This window comes from Musca domestica, unplaced genomic scaffold (genome assembly GCF_030504385.1).
Source record: "Musca domestica strain aabys unplaced genomic scaffold, Musca_domestica.polishedcontigs.V.1.1 31, whole genome shotgun sequence".
In the NCBI taxonomy this organism is placed as follows: domain Eukaryota; kingdom Metazoa; phylum Arthropoda; class Insecta; order Diptera; family Muscidae; genus Musca; species Musca domestica.
Genome location: NW_026712309.1, coordinates 1,180,609 through 1,197,264, shown reverse-complemented (window position 1 = coordinate 1,197,264; position 16,656 = coordinate 1,180,609). Strand labels below are relative to the sequence as shown.

Below are 16,656 nucleotides of genomic sequence, written 5' to 3'. Positions count from 1 at the left end.
GTTCTGACTTGGCGCTGTTGAAGCAACAGGATGAAATGCTGTCGATGCAATATATGCTGTTACAAACAGAGCTGTCTCAGTCACCAACTGGTGGATGGGAAACTTTCGCCCAGGCACGTAAAAAAATATATTCATGGTTTAGAGAGAGGTACAGAGATATAAAGAGAGTGTCTATAGATCAACAGGCCTATTAAGTAGAACCAAATAGTATTCAGACGGTTACAGCAGTTATAAGGGTATACAGAGTGAAGTGCATATTCAGAGATCATCCGCCAACCATCCCAGCTGAAGAACGGGAGTTACGTATAATCATACTACCCCTGATAAAATTGATAAGTTCTTGGAAACAATTAGCCAATAAAACGTGTACAATTATTGCACTGTAAGCATAAGTGAATTTGACATTCTTTAGTTTGACTTTATTTTATTTTTCCAGTTAAAACTGTCTGGAGCTGAGTATACAATTATTTACAAAAGTGTGTTAATCAAATTTCATTTAAAATAAACTTATGCTAACACTGCAATAATTAATTAACAAATAATACCTGTAGAATAAGTAAATTAAAAATGTAAAAGTTAGTCTTAGTTCCATCCTCTTAGTCGCAAGTCGACGAATAAATAAATAAAAGAAAGAAAAAAAAAAAAAGAAAACAATTTTTTTTTTTAATAAACATAATTAATCAGGTTATCTAATTGGCGCAGTCGGTAGGATCCTTTAGGAATTAAAAAGGATCCAGTGAAACGTACCTAAATTATAAATAATTAAATAAATTCTGCGAATCCTACGGGACCCTCCAGGATTATAAAATAAACAATAGTGCAGTGAATAATTCAAAAAATTAAACACCACTAAAATAAACAATAGTGCAGTGAATAATTCAAAAAAATTGAACACCACTAAAATAAACAATAGTGCAGTGAATAATTCAAAAAATTGAACACCACTAAAATAAACAATAGTGCAGTGAACATTTAAGTTAAGTGGACACCACTAGATAAAGGAAGTCAATCCTTTTTTTTTTTCTTTTAAAAGTGTATTCGCAAAGGCAAAAAGTCTTCGACAAACGAAGAAGAATGGAGGAACAAGCTCACATCGCATCCGTAAATGTGGCAGAAGAACTAGCCAGAAAGGATCAACAATTGGAACGGTTACGCCAAGCATATCTAGAATTGCAACAGCAAACACAAGAACTACAACAACAACAGCGTAACCCGGTGTTATATGATACACAATCAAATAATGCAAAAGACAACATTTTAAAAACGATAAATCATCTACCCATTTTCACCGGCACCGGAGAAGTAACGGTGAACAGCTTTTTTAGTAGCACTGAATACTTGCTGTCAACTATACAAGATGAAAATATTAAGAAGGAGGCCATAAGAACAATATTCTATAAAATAATCCAGGGACAAGCTAAAGACGTCATAATAAACATACCCACACCGGACAACTGGCAACTAATCAAAGAGACTTTAAAACTAAGGTATAGACCGAACGTGGAACCACACAATATATATAGGATGATAGCCAACTTAAAAGTAAATTCGGTAAGTGAATTAATAATAGAGTTGCAGAATCTAAAATATAAGGCAGATGAGTTAATAGTTTATTACCGAAATGACCACTATATTGACTTATCAAACGTGGACAGTCTTTTAGTAAATACAGTTAAGGAAATGACACAAGGTACACTGTTAGACAAAATTTACGAAGAAAGAAACATTAATGATATATTAAAAATATTAACAAGAAGGAGATTTGAAGACACATGCATTAGGCCAGAATATAGGAAGTTTAGGACTAAAGACGACGTAACATTTAGACAAAATCGGTCGCAAAATAGGAATAATTTTAATCCGCAGATTAACAGTAATAACCAGGGATATAATCAACGGAATTGGTTAGGACAAAATAATTTTAGGTCGGATATTAGACAAGAACGAAATAATAATGATAATAATAAAACCTATAATAATAATAATAACGATAACTATAATAGGAATAGAAACTTTAATCATTCAGGACAGTATAGAGTCCAACAAAATAACAGTTATAATAATAACTATAATAATAGGAATCAAAATGGAAATTTTAATCATTCAGGACAGTATAGAGTCCAACAAAGTAACTATAATAATATGTCGGGAAATTTCAGAAGGTTTCAGCAACAGGTAGGAAACCCTAGGCCAAATTTCAGCCAAAATCGCTTGAATCAACCTAGGCAAGACCAGCAGGAACCTATGGAAATAGACAATATAGAAGTAGATAATTATCGAGTAGTAGGAAACTCTGAACCAAATTTACATCAGGATAACGGACAAGACCAAAGACAAAATAATTTTTTTCGGAAACAACCTCCGATTGTTTACCTACCATAACCATTACGATTAATAAAAGGAAATATAAAGCTTTGATTGATACAGGCGCAAACTTAAGCCTGATTGACAGTAAGGTAAAAGATTTTGAACGAGTTTTACTAAAACAACCTATAGAATTTAGCACCATAACTAGGAAGGACATAATTAAATTTGAAGTTATAACTGACGCACCTATGGAATTTAACTTACCAAATTATACAAAAATTAAGTGGAAAATGCAAGAGTTAAAAGGAAGAAAGTACAATTTTATTATAGGAGTTGATTTACTAAACCATTTTAACACGATGATAAATTTAATAGACGGACACATAACATTTAATAACAAGATTACACAATTTTTAATTAATCCATATAAGGATTTGGAAATATGTTCATTGGAAAAACTGGAAGTTGACTTGGACAGAATTCAGTTGAATCATTTAAATGCAGAGGAGCATTTAGAAGTTACGAGAATTTTAAGAAGATTCGACAAAATATTTTTTAAAGAAGGGGACCAATTGACAAGTACAATGACAATAAAACATGAAATAAGAACGACAACAAATGAACAGATAAATTCCAAATTATACAGATATCCGCCACAACATGAAGAAGAAGTACGACGACAGATCAGGGAAATGGAGGAACAGGGCATAATTAGGAAAAGTTGTTCAAGATATTCAAGCCCATTAATAGTAGTACCCAAGAAAATAGATAATTCTGGAGAGCGTAAATATAGATTAGTGGTAGATTATAGGAAGCTTAATGAAGTGACGATCGATGATAAATATCCACTACCGAACATAGATTCAATTTTAGATAAACTAGGACGAGCACAATATTTTACTACCTTGGATCTAGCCAAGGGATACCATCAAATTCTAATAAGAGAACAGGACAGAGAGAAAACAGCTTTTGTGACACCTCACGGATTATATGAATTCATAAGAATGCCATTTGGGTTAAAAAATGCCCCAGCGACATTCCAACGATTAATGAATGAAACACTAAGAGATTTCATTAATAAAACATGTGTAGTTTATCTGGACGATATACTTATTTTTAGTACTTCTCTTAAGGAACACGTTAAAGCCATAACGGACATTTTCACGGTATTGGAACGGGCAAATTTAAAAATACAAATCGACAAATGTAATTTCATGAAAAGAGAGACAGAATTTTTGGGGCATATTCTGACAAAGGAAGGACTAAAACCAAACCCCAATAAAATTAAGGTTATTCAAGAATTAGATTTACCTAAAACAGAAAAACAAATCAAAAGTTTCCTGGGATTAACGGGATATTATAGAAAATTTGTGAGAGATTATGCTAAAGTCGCACAGCCAATAACAAAATACTTAAAGAAAGGTGTAAAAATAAATTTAAGGGACCCTACATACATAGAAGCTTTTGAAAAATTAAAATCTTTAATTAGCTCTCATCCAATTTTAAGATACCCAAATTATGAAAGACAATTTACATTAACTACAGATGCGTCGAATTACGCAATCGGTGCTGTCCTGTCACAGGAGGGACATCCAATTTGTTTTGCATCAAGAACGCTTAACAATCACGAAAGAAATTATTCGGCAACGGACAAAGAATTTCTAGCAATATTATGGAGCGTTAATTATTTGAGACCATACCTCTATGGTCGAAAATTTAAAATATTTACGGATCACCAACCCATCAGATTTTTACACACAAAATATAGAGGGAAAGACATGTCACCCAGGCACCAGCGATGGTTTTTGAAATTAGGAGAATACGATTTTAATATAGAATACATAAAAGGCAAGGAAAACAAGGTGGCAGATTTTCTAAGTAGAATTGAGAAAGATAATGAAGATGATACCATTTCAGATAAGGTACAAAATTCGGAGAATAATTCAGAATTGAGAATAATAAATAATATTGAGGATGATGATGATGTATCAATGATTACAATTCATTCAGCTGATGAAAATTTACAAGATCATTTCTTTATAAAAGAAGAAATAGTGAATAAGTACAGGACACAGATTATACTTACAAATGAAAAAGTTCAGGAAATAAAACATTTACATAATAAAAGGATAATTTTCATAGCGGAAAGTGATTTTCACGAAATGGGGGAAATATTTAGAAAGTATATTACCAAAGGAAAAATAGGTATATTTTCGGAAGTATCGGAGAGAAGCTATAATACTGTTCAGGAAAAACTAATAGAAATGTACTCTAATGAGAAACAAGTGGAATTTATTAAATGCACTATCAGGGCTCAAGATATAGAAACAGAAGTGGAGGCGGTGAAACAGATATCATTATATCATGTAAAAGAAAGTATGCACTCGGGCATACAGGAAACCTATAACCAACTAAAAAATAAAATTTATTACCCAAGATTAATGGAACTAATTCAATTAGTTATAAATCAATGTGAAGTTTGTCAGGAGATAAAATATGATAGAAATCCAATTAAATTGAAATTCTCATACACAGAAACACCGTCGACGAAAAACGAAATAATACATATTGACACATATGTGATTAAAAGATTTCATTTTTTGACAATAATTGATAAATTTTCTAAATTCGGTGCAGCGTATCCATTGAATGATAGAAATCATTTAACAATAATGGAGCAATTAGATGATCATTTTACAAAGGTAGGGAAGCCAAGGAAAATAATAGCCGATAATGAATTTAACGCCACTAGACTAAAGGAATTCTTAGACAATGAAAATATAGAATTGCATCTGACCAAACCTAATAGTCACACGGGAAACGCCGACATAGAACGATTTCACAACACAATTGCGGAAAAGTTTAGGATAATGTATAAAGCAAATAAGGAAATACCGGTGAAACAATTAATTCAGAGATCAATTAGAAATTACAACGAACGATATCACTCAACTATTAAATGTACTCCTAAAGAGGTTCAACAAGGAAAAATGGATGAAAATAAAGTTAGAAAGTATTTAGAGGACAGTAAAAGAAAAATAATAGATAAAATAAATAACTCTAGAGAAGATTATAAGGAAAATAGAAAAGAAGGGTTTATAAAAAATTATAAGGCCGTCCGACATAAGGAACAACCGAAATATAAAAAGACAAAACTGGAGCGAATACATCCGTGCAATATTAAAAGACCTTTGAAATTTGCAGATTTGGACAATACTGATGATACTAATATGGATACCACAGACTAGAGGGATAATTACTACAAAATTTCTGACAGAACAAAGAGGATATATGGACATTTGCATGGGAAATCAGAAAATTGTTAATGAATCGGACATAATTTTACATATAATCAATCTTCACGAAATTGAAACAATTTTAGATGACATAACAGATAACATTATTCTAATGAAAATCGAAAACAAAGAATTACTTGAGTTAGAACTATTAGATGCCAGAAATAAATTAATGACGTTGATACCCAAACAAAATAGAAAAAGACGTGGACTAATTAACGGTATAGGAAGTATGACCAAATGGTTATTTGGGACGATGGACGATGAAGACAGACGGAACATACAAGAACATCTTCTTAATATTAATGAAATTAAGGAAAATAATAATCAACAGATTGTAATTAATGATTATTTCAATATAACTTTAAGTCATTTAAAGATGGTAATTAAGAATGATAGAAAGAAAATAGAACAAGAATTAAACTCTATAAACAAATTTTTAGAGGAAGAAAATAATAAAAGTTTATACTTAGAACAATTGACTAATATACAATTAATTAAGAATAAGATAGAGCATTTGCAAGACAACGTAATTTCTGCAAAATACGGGATTGTACACCCAAGTATTTTAACAAGTAGAGAAATAAGAAAATATGAAATAGATTATAACAAACTTAAATATATTCAGTTTGGAACAACATTTCTTAACAACTCTTATCTTGTGTTTGGAATAAAAATACCTAAACAATTTATAACAGTAAAATTAAGATTTATTGTACCAATACCAGATAATGAAAATAATGAAATAGAATCTAATATGGAAAGATTTTTTGAATTTCAAAATAAAACTTATAAATTTGAAGAGAATAAACATTTAAAAGATTTAAAGTTAAGTCATCATTGTTTAATAAAGAATAATTGTCAATTGATAAAAAATAAAGACTTTGAAATTATACAGTTAGATATAGACACAATTATAATTAAAAATGCAATAAACACGACTGTAAATCAAACTTGTAACTTTGAAAAAATTTTGTTAAATGGAAATTATTTAATTAATTTTAATAATTGTTCAGTTAGGATAAAAGATTATTATTTTTCAAATATTGCAGAAATTACAAAAGAAAGACAAATAATTGAAAATACAAACAAAACTCAAAATTTTAAACATAAGATATCGTTCGAACAAATTGAAAAAGAACATCAATACAATGTAAGAAATATCGGAAAATTAAAATACCACACTAAAATAACATATGTATGTAATATTTCTATAGTAATTGTAATAATTATTTTAATTTTCATAATCATAACAAAACATAAATATATAACTGTAAAATTAAATAAAAGAATTCAGGAGAATTCTAGTCTAAAGGGGGGAGTAGTTACGTATAATCATACTACCCCTGATAAAATTGATAAGTTCTTGGAAACAATTAGCCAATAAAACGTGTACAATTATTGCACTGTAAGCATAAGTGAATTTGACATTCTTTAGTTTGACTTTATTTTATTTTTCCAGTTAAAACTGTCTGGAGCTGAGTATACAATTATTTACAAAAGTGTGTTAATCAAATTTCATTTAAAATAAACTTATGCTAACACTGCAATAATTAATTAACAAATAATACCTGTAGAATAAGTAAATTAAAAATGTAAAAGTTAGTCTTAGTTCCATCCTCTTAGTCGCAAGTCGACGAATAAATAAATAAAAGAAAGAAAAAAAAAAAAAGAAAACAATTTTTTTTTTTAATAAACATAATTAATCAGGTTATCTAATTCGGGAGCTGCCTCAAAGACTAGAGTTGTTATGGAGCAAATGAGATATGAATGGTGCAGCGGCCTCATTTTGTATTGGGAGCAAATAAATAGCACTAAGATCACATGCCCATTATGTGGTCGAAACAAACCTATTCACCTAACAAAAGTATTGTTATGATAAAAGTCAATGCAGATCGCGTCAGTCTTAAAATTGGAGTTAGAAGTAGAGACGATTAGGGATAAATCAGAATGAACACAACAATACGAGCTGTTACAACAACAATCAACTTCCGAACTACAAGGAAGTTTCAACAGGTAGTTATTTTGCCTTATATAGCCATTTTCTAGAAATCAAGTCCTCTGAAAAAACCTCTGCTTCCTCAGCTCGTAAAAACAAACTAATGCCGAAGTAATATTTAAAAAACTATACCCTCCGCTTCATGAGTAAGGAGGATATCTATCATTTTTATCCACCACAGTATATAGGCTATATAAAGTGTGTCATTCGGTTTGTAACATCTCGAAATATACATTTTGGGTCCTACAAAATATATATATTCTTGGTTAACATAAAATTCTATGTCGATTTACCGATGTCCGACCGTCTGTGGAAATCACTCTAGCTTCCGAACGAATTGAAGTAGGTCGATAAAATTGTATTCAAATATGTGGTTGGTCTGCAGAACTTTTGATATTGAAAATGGGCCATGTAGGTTCACGTTTTGGTATAGCCCCCATATTACTGTATAGTCGGTATTTTGATGATTTCAGCGACAATATTCATCGATATTCTTTCAATTTTGGTATTTGATGCTCGTAATGGATGCTACAGCCTATGATAGGAGATTGTCTGTACATGTCCACGTCTTCGTATAGTCCCCATATAACGGAACCTCCCGATATTCGGTATTTTGATTATTTTAGCTGCATTATTTTCCGATTTTTTTTAAAGTTTTGCATTTGAATATTGTAATGGCTTATGACAAAAGTTCCCTATGCAGGTCCATGTCGTCGTATAGATCCTAATATAACAGCTACATTCCGTATTTATAACATTTTGACAGAAATTTATTGTTTTTGAAAATTGCGAAATTCATTCCAAATGGTGGAGGGTATCCAAAGTTTGGCCCGGCCGAACTTACAGTTTTTGTACTTGTTTATATTTGGCTGGAAAACCACAAGTGGCTATCGTTAGAGCACTCCAGCATTTAAATGTTAATAAGTCTTTTGTGTCTCCTACCATCGCTCGTTACCGTGATACTGGTAGCGTATCCCGACGTCAAGGAAGTGGACGGAAGAAAACAGTAATATCAGCAGAAATGATTCGAAAAGTAAAGAAGCGACTTGATCAAAACCCGCGTCGCAGTGGCCGAAAAATGGCTCGTGAGCTGAACATATGTATATCGGTATCTCACTATACTCGATATTTTGATTATTTTAGCTAATTGGTTTAAGTTTCGAATTTGAAGTTCCTAATAGGTACTGTAGCCTGTCACATAAAATGGTCTATGCAGGTCTTCGTATAGACCCCAATGTATCGCTAACTCTCTATGTTCGGTATTTTTTAAAATTTTAACAGAATTTTTCAACGGATTTTATTTTATTTACTTATTTGTGATAATTTCCAAATTCGTTCCAAGCGAGGAAATGTATCGATATCTGAACAATATCGACCCTTATCCAAAAATTTCGAAATTTGGATTAAACATAAATCTAAACATTAGATTTATATATATTTTTGACTAATAGTAGATTCGACATAAGGAGCTCTAATATCGATAAACTTCTCCGATTTTTCTCCCATAAAAAGTAAACATTTCAAAAAAGTAATATATCACCCTTAAAGCAAAAGATTTCTCTCATGTAGTCCCCAGAATCATGTATAGACAATTCGCATAAGATTAACTATCCTTTACTGTCACTGCTTATCCTTTTGTTGCATTTAACCAGATTTACAATGGCTTTAATTACTCTTGCTGCCCACATTTCAATGGCAACCTTGTTGCCACTCTTCCACTAAACCTTCTTAATAGACAAATGTGAATGTATGTTTGGGGGGGTATTAATGTATGACCAATAAAAAGAAATATATGTTGCAACTTTGTTGTTTCCACAAAAAAAAAAGAAAGAAAAAAACTCGTTTCAATGACATTAACAAAAGAAGACCCGTTTTCCTTACGATTCGCGACATTAAGTTGTCTGTGGAATGTTGTCATTCATTGTCATTTGAAGTTTAGCGGAGAATGGAATAGGAGAGTAAGAGATTTAGTAGCAGCAAAAAAAATAGAAGAAACAGCCAGCCAGCCAAGCAACCATCCTACCAACCAACCAACCAGGCAGTAAGGCTGGCATTCAAAGAAAGCCAAGACAACGAAAAAAAAGAGATCCAAACGAACGAAAGACGTAAATCTTGTATTAGCCGTTGCAACAGTAATATAAATTGTTAACTATGTGCCGCATATAACGGTCTAACGGCTGTTAGACATAACAGACCAAACAACGGACAGACGGACGGACCGACGACCAAACAGACTGGCAAAGTAGTTTTGGAATATGTTTTAGTGTGGTGATGATTCTATTTTGTATTTTTTTTTGTTCATTCGTCTTGGTTTCGGTCATGGCTAGTTAAAAATGAGGACAAGAGCAACGACATATCCGGGTAATCTCGATTGAAATGAGATTATACCGCCAACATGCTCATGGTATTTATTCTAGTTGTTGTTTCTGTTGCTGTTGCCGTCGTCGACTTAAGTAAACAGCAGCTGATTTGTTTTAATTATATGCCGCTAATTTCATGTTGGAATGCCTGCCTCATGTTTGAAATTTTGGAAACAAGGCGAAAAGGGGATAGGGAGAATGATAGAATTGCATTATATGAAAAGGGTTTCACAGGATTCCTTTAGATAGATTCGCTGCACTACTAATTTAAGTGAGTCTTACATTTAATTTCTTCTACAGCCAAGGAATTACAGGTCGGGAAAATAACACAAGTTCCAATAAGCGTTTGTATAACTAGACCGTGTAGAAAAACAAATTAAAAAGTATCACTCGGTTTTGCCGACAGATGTATACCCTCAGCCAATGTTCGATTATTTAAATATGTTTTGAATGCTGTTATGATTATTCAAATTGTTGACCCTCTATGGAGTTGTTTGAAAAAAAAATGGAATACTGTCCATTTCGTATCGGACCTAAATAAATATGACATAAATATTGCGACGTTTCATGTTTGGACAATATTGGTTGCTTCCTTCACTTTATATGAGATATGTAATAATTTAAAAAAAAAATTATAAACATGTGCGTGAGGTACCAGTCGACCAAAATATTCCATCTTCATACTTCATCTAATACAGATAAATTTATTGGTATGGGCAAAATTAAAGAATATCGAATACTTATTTCAAATTTTATGCGAAATCATGAATATCGTATTCATCTCAGGTTTCTGGTTCAGAGAAATATTAATATCAAAGCGAATTGTGAAGAATCCCTGACTTGTTTCGCAAGTTATGACAGATAAGAATATTGAAATCTGTGACCCTGAGGTCTGGTAACAGAATGGATTCGAAGATATGTATCATCTTCACAACATATCTTGTCTTGTGAAATTTAAAGAGAGTTGGATGCTTATTTCGCTTTCTTCGAGCGTTTTGATTTTCAAAATCATGAACCCTATGTAGGGGAGGTACCAAAAAAAATGGTACGATCTCCACCATCTTTATAAGGGATTTTATGTTGATGGGCATATTGAGATATATTGAGATATTCAATATGTTGACATTTGTGTAAAATGTATAATGTAGACGGACGGATATCGCTAGATCGACTGCGAATATCCTGAATAGGATTAGGTCCAAAGAGACCTAGGGCCTGAGACCGTTATTTCGACGAGGCACGTTTTGACCGTATAACACTATATACACAGGGTGAGATGAAAAAACTGCAACCAACTTCACCACTAAACCTAAAACCTAAGCCACTCGTCCGACAGCTGTTAAAATTATTCCAGTGCCAGCTCATTATATTGTTTACAAGCGTACAAAAGCATTTTGGTGAGAATTTTCCAGGAAAAAAAGTTATTCGTGATGGAATTTAAGCATGATAGTGTGATTTCTTTATATTTGGCTGGAAAACCACGAGTGGCTATCGTTAGAGCACTCCAGCATTTAAATGTAAGTAAATATTTTGTGTCTCGTACCATCGCTCGTTGCCGTGATATTGGTAGCGTAGCCCGACGTCAAGGAAGTGGACGGAAGAAAACAGCAACATCAGCAAAAATTGTTCGAAAAGTAAAGAAGCGACTTGATCGAAACCCGCTTCGCAGTGGTCGAAAAATTGCTCCTGAATTGAACATATCGCAATATTCCATTCGGCAAATATTAAAAAATAAGCTCGGGGTAAAGCCATTGAAATTCCATAAAGTGTAAGAACTTACACCAGAGTACAGAAAGAAAATAGACTCCTAAGAGCTAAAGAGTTGCTTCGCTTGGCCGAATGTGTTGAACTGCCGAATTTGGTTTTCTCCGATGAGAAAACATTCGTTGTCCAGCAGTTTGTAAACAATCAAAATGATCGTGTTTACTTGCCAAAGAGGTCAGCTGAAAATGTTCACCTCGGTTGGAAACCAGAACTCAAGCGCCGGCCATGGTGATGGTGTGGGCCGTCATAACAGCCGATGACCGCTTTCCGCTCGAATTAATCGACCGTGGCATCAGAATAAATACCGAATATTATGGCGAAAATATTCTGGATGGTGTTTTTTGGCCGCAGACCTTGGACATTTCAACAGAACTCAACACCATCGCACTCAGCACGCGCCACCCAAGAATGGTTACAAAATAAAGTTCCTCGCTTCGTTTCCAGCGCACAATGACCACCAAAATCTCCGGATATCAATCGGTTGGACTTTAGTGTCTGGAGTATTTTGGAAAGCAGGATTGGCACTAAAAATACCAAACGTCGATTACCTCAAGCAAGGGGCTTCGCCAGGAGTGGGCCAAAATATCGCAGAACAACATTCGGGCAGCATGTAACGGTTTCATTGGCCGTTTGAAGGTAATAATTCGTGCCACAGGTGACCAATTAGACAAATCTAAACTTATCCTAAAATTTGATGCTATTTCCAACATTTTTGGCTTAAATTCAAAAAATTAAAAGAAACAAGTTAAAAAGCAGTAAGTTCAGCCTGGCCGAACTTTGAATACTATCCACCATTTGAAACGAATTTGGAAATTTCCCTAAAAAAATCCGTTAAAAATTCTGTTAAAATTAAAAAAATATTGGGGTCTATACGATGTGGTCATATGCCATTACTATATTCAAATTCGAAACTTGAAATAAACGGGTGAATATTGCAGCTAAAATCATCATACTACGGTATATAAGGAGGTGCTGTTTTATCGGAGCTATACTAAGACCTGGACCTGCACAGACAGTTTTCTGTCTTTGGCTGTAGTATTCATTTCGAACTTCAAATACCAAATTTGAGACAATTCCGCTGAATAATGTCGCTAAAATCATCAAAATAACGAATATCGGGAGGTACCGAATATTGTGCGGAAGCTAGAGAAAAATGCGCTGTTTTCACTTGTTTACTGTATTTACAAAGGGATTCTATAATGTAGTGTGGCAACTTTACAAATTTATAACAAATCTAACTACTTTGCCTCATGTGGCGCAAAGTTGAACGAATTACAATAATACATTTCTGTTAATTTTTAAAAATTCCAAATACAGCCGTCCATTGGGGTCTATACGACGTGGACCTACATAGGCATTGTTTGTCATAAGCCATTACCATATTCAAACTCGAAACTTGAAATAAACAGTGAATAATGTAGCTAAAATCGTCAAAATATCGCATATAGGGAGGTACCGTTATATCGGAGCCGTACGAAGACCTGCACCTGCATAGACAATTATCTGTCACAGGCTGTAGCATCCATTACAACTTCAATTACGACATCTCAAACAATTTCGGTGAGTATTATACATAAAATCGTTAAAATACCGAATATCGGGGAGTACTTATACGAAGACCTTCACCTGCATAGACATTTTTCTGTCACAGACTGTATATTACTGTACATTACGAACTCTAAATACGTAATTTGAAACTACTCCGGTGAATAATGACGCTAAAATCATCAGAATACCGAATATTGGGAAGTACCGTTATATGGGGGCTATACGAAGACGTGGATCTGCACAGACATTTTTCTGTCTTAGGGTGTAGTATCCATTTCGAACTTCAAATACCAAATTTGAAACAATTCCGGTAAATAATGGCGCTAAAATCATCAAAATACCGAATATATGGAGGTACCGTTATATGGGTGCTAGACGAAGACGTGGACCTGCACAGACAACTTTCTGTATTAGGGTGTAGTATCCATTTCGAACTTCAAATACCAAATTTGAAACAATTACGGTGAATAATGTCGCTAAAATCATCAAAATACCAAATATTGGGAGGTACCGTTATGTGGGGGCTATATGAAAACGTGGACCTACATGGCCCATTTACGAATTTAACCTGCCTACTGGAAAAATAAACATGTGTGCAAAATTTTAGCTATCTATCTCAATTCATTTGAAAGATAGCGTGGTTACAACAGACAGACAGACGGACATCGCTAAATCGACTTAGAATTTTACGCTGATCAAGAATATATGTACTTTATTGGGTCTGACATGATTATTTCGAGGAGTTACAAACGGAATGACAAAGTTAATATACCCTCCATAGTATGGTGGAGGGTATAAAAATTAAAGAACATGCTGACCTACAATAGTTGGTTGGAAGAAAATAGCAATTACGATAAGTAAAAGTATAAAAATACATTAACCCTCTCCAATATTTTTTTTCATTCGCAAAAATGTATGTTACTGTCAAACAATTACATTACAATCCGACCTTTTTTGCCTTTGCCAATCAAAATTGACAGTTTTTGCCATTTCATTATCATTTGAATCATTGTCATGGTCTTTGTCATTAACAATCGTCAATGAAATCAACAGCACCGGCTGTTGCTTCTGCAACTGTAGTAACAACATTGTTATCACCATTTCAATTGCATTACATTATCATCCTTATCATTAAAATTATCAATCATACGTTTTCACTAACACACACACACACATACTGTCATACATGCACAGCATTCATACGTAATAAATGTTCAATCAATGTTTATTATCGAAACTATCAAAATAAGCTTTTTAAAAACAATAACAATGTCGTTGTCATTTCACTTAAGTCAAGTGTCATTTATGGTTGAAAGAGTATTTAACAATTCTACTCTTTTGGGAATGCATTCTAGAGTCTGGGAATTTTATGAGAATATAATTCGAAAGAGGGGTACCTATTTGCACACAATTCTTTAAGTGTGAGATTAAGAGAACTATAAATTCCAATTTTTACACTTCATCCTCCTGCAATCATCTGAGGATCTTTAGATTAGGAATTTCGTCCACATTTGTAGGAGGATTTAAATTCAATTTTAGTCTTAGGTTATATGAGGGTTCTGTTAATTCATTAGGATCTTTATTACCCAAATCAAAACCGTCTTTACTTGTTAATCCCCACATTGTCATAATAATCTGAATCGCACTTTTTTGTAAGGAGTTTTTTTTTTTCCTTTCAGGGGCATATAATTTCAATATAGGGTAAGTGTACCAGTAGTCGGCACTTTTAGGATTTTCGCGTTTTTAATCGCTCACCATTCTGAGTGGAACTTTTCAATTATTACAAAGTTAATTTATTCAGATTCGAAATTTTGTATAGTTTTTGCAATAATAAATAAAGTTTTAATAACTTTTTATTAAATTTCATAAATTTTTAGTTTTATTAAAACAATGCTTTTTTGCCAGTAGTCGGCACCACTTGCTAATTGTCGGTATGGCATGTTCCAACAGTCGGCATACCAATTTTTTTGTTAGAATAGTGAATAATAATAATAAATTAATTCATTAAAATATAATATTTTTGTTTAGTTAAACTGATTCGACGTCTTTATTGTACTTTTCTTAAGAATATGGATTGTTGAGGACCTTCAAAGACAAAAATTTAATTTTCATTAGAATAAATCATCTTTTCTTAGCGAAATTGTACACAAAGATAGCTGACAATATATTTGAAGTAAACAAAATATATTTAGTTGTAAAAGTTTCATTTATTTGGGCTTAAAAATAAAAAGTGCCGACTATTGGGACATGCCGAACTTAGGCACACTTACCCTATACTCCCCTATCCTTTTTTGAATCTCACAAATGGTCCATTCTCCACTTTTATTGCTTGAATATTAAGGGTGCATAGTTTTTGTGCTTGGCATCTTCGTAATATAATCCTGTGCTCTCTCCCACACCCGCGCTCTCTTATTACAAGGATAGGTGTGGCATTACTACCGACCGCCATATAAATGCATCCCAATGGGAAATTTCTTTACACAATTGCCCCGTCAACAATAACAATTTTTTACTTTCCCCCCATTTTACTATTTTACCATTCGAATCAATCTGCAGCTCTTGGCTTTTGGATTTGTTTGCATGTTGTAGGGGGACACGAAGAGAGGGAGGATGTTGCGGATATCGGGAATAAATATTTGCAATAAATGTGTATTGTTATCAATTCGTTTTGTTATTTTCCGTGGATGCAAACAGGGGGGAGTGGGGTTAGCGAATCTATTGTCTGGTTTGTCTCGAAAGGTGTTGTTATTCGTTGCGGGGAGAAATGCATGGAGTGCCAAAGCCAATAATACCAAATGATGGCAATAAAAACAATTGATTTTTTCCTCGTTCTTTGAAGAGAGAGCTTTAAAGTGAAATGATCATTGGCAGCGATTTAAATTCCATTTTTTTTGAAAATTCGCGATTTTGTTTTACAATTTTTATACATTTTCCCATTCTATGAAGGGTATATTAGCTTTGTCATTCCATTTGTAACTCCTCGAAATATTCATAATAGACCCAACAAAGAATATATATTCTGGATCAGTGTAAAATTCTAAGACGATCTAGCGATGTCCGTCTGTCTGACTGTTGTAATCACGAACGAAAAATTTTGCATACATGCATAGTTTACAAGTAGGCAGGTTAAGTTAGTAAATGGGCCATGTCGGTCTACGTATTCTGATACCCCCCATATAACGGTACCTCCCGATATTCGGTATTTTCATGATTTTAGCGACATTATTTACCGGAATTATTTAAAATATCGTATTTGAAGTTCGTAATGGGTACAACAGCCTATGACAGCAATTGTTGTATGCAGGTCCAAATCTCCGTATAGCCCCCATATAACGATACCTCCCGATATTCGATATTTTGATGATTTCAGCAACATTATTCA

General features: G+C 33.2%; 1 protein-coding gene across 1 annotated transcript; it reads left to right on the top strand.

The window, feature by feature from the left end:
* Window positions 1-396: 396 nt before the first annotated feature.
* On the top strand, window positions 397-2,411 carry LOC131803577 (GATA zinc finger domain-containing protein 4-like). The gene is made up of 2 exons (XM_059124960.1): window positions 397-476; window positions 1,034-2,411. Coding segments are annotated over exons 1-2 (1,350 nt in total). The 5' UTR covers window positions 397-475; the 3' UTR covers window positions 2,383-2,411.
* The last annotated feature ends 14,245 nt before the right edge of the window (window positions 2,412-16,656 follow it).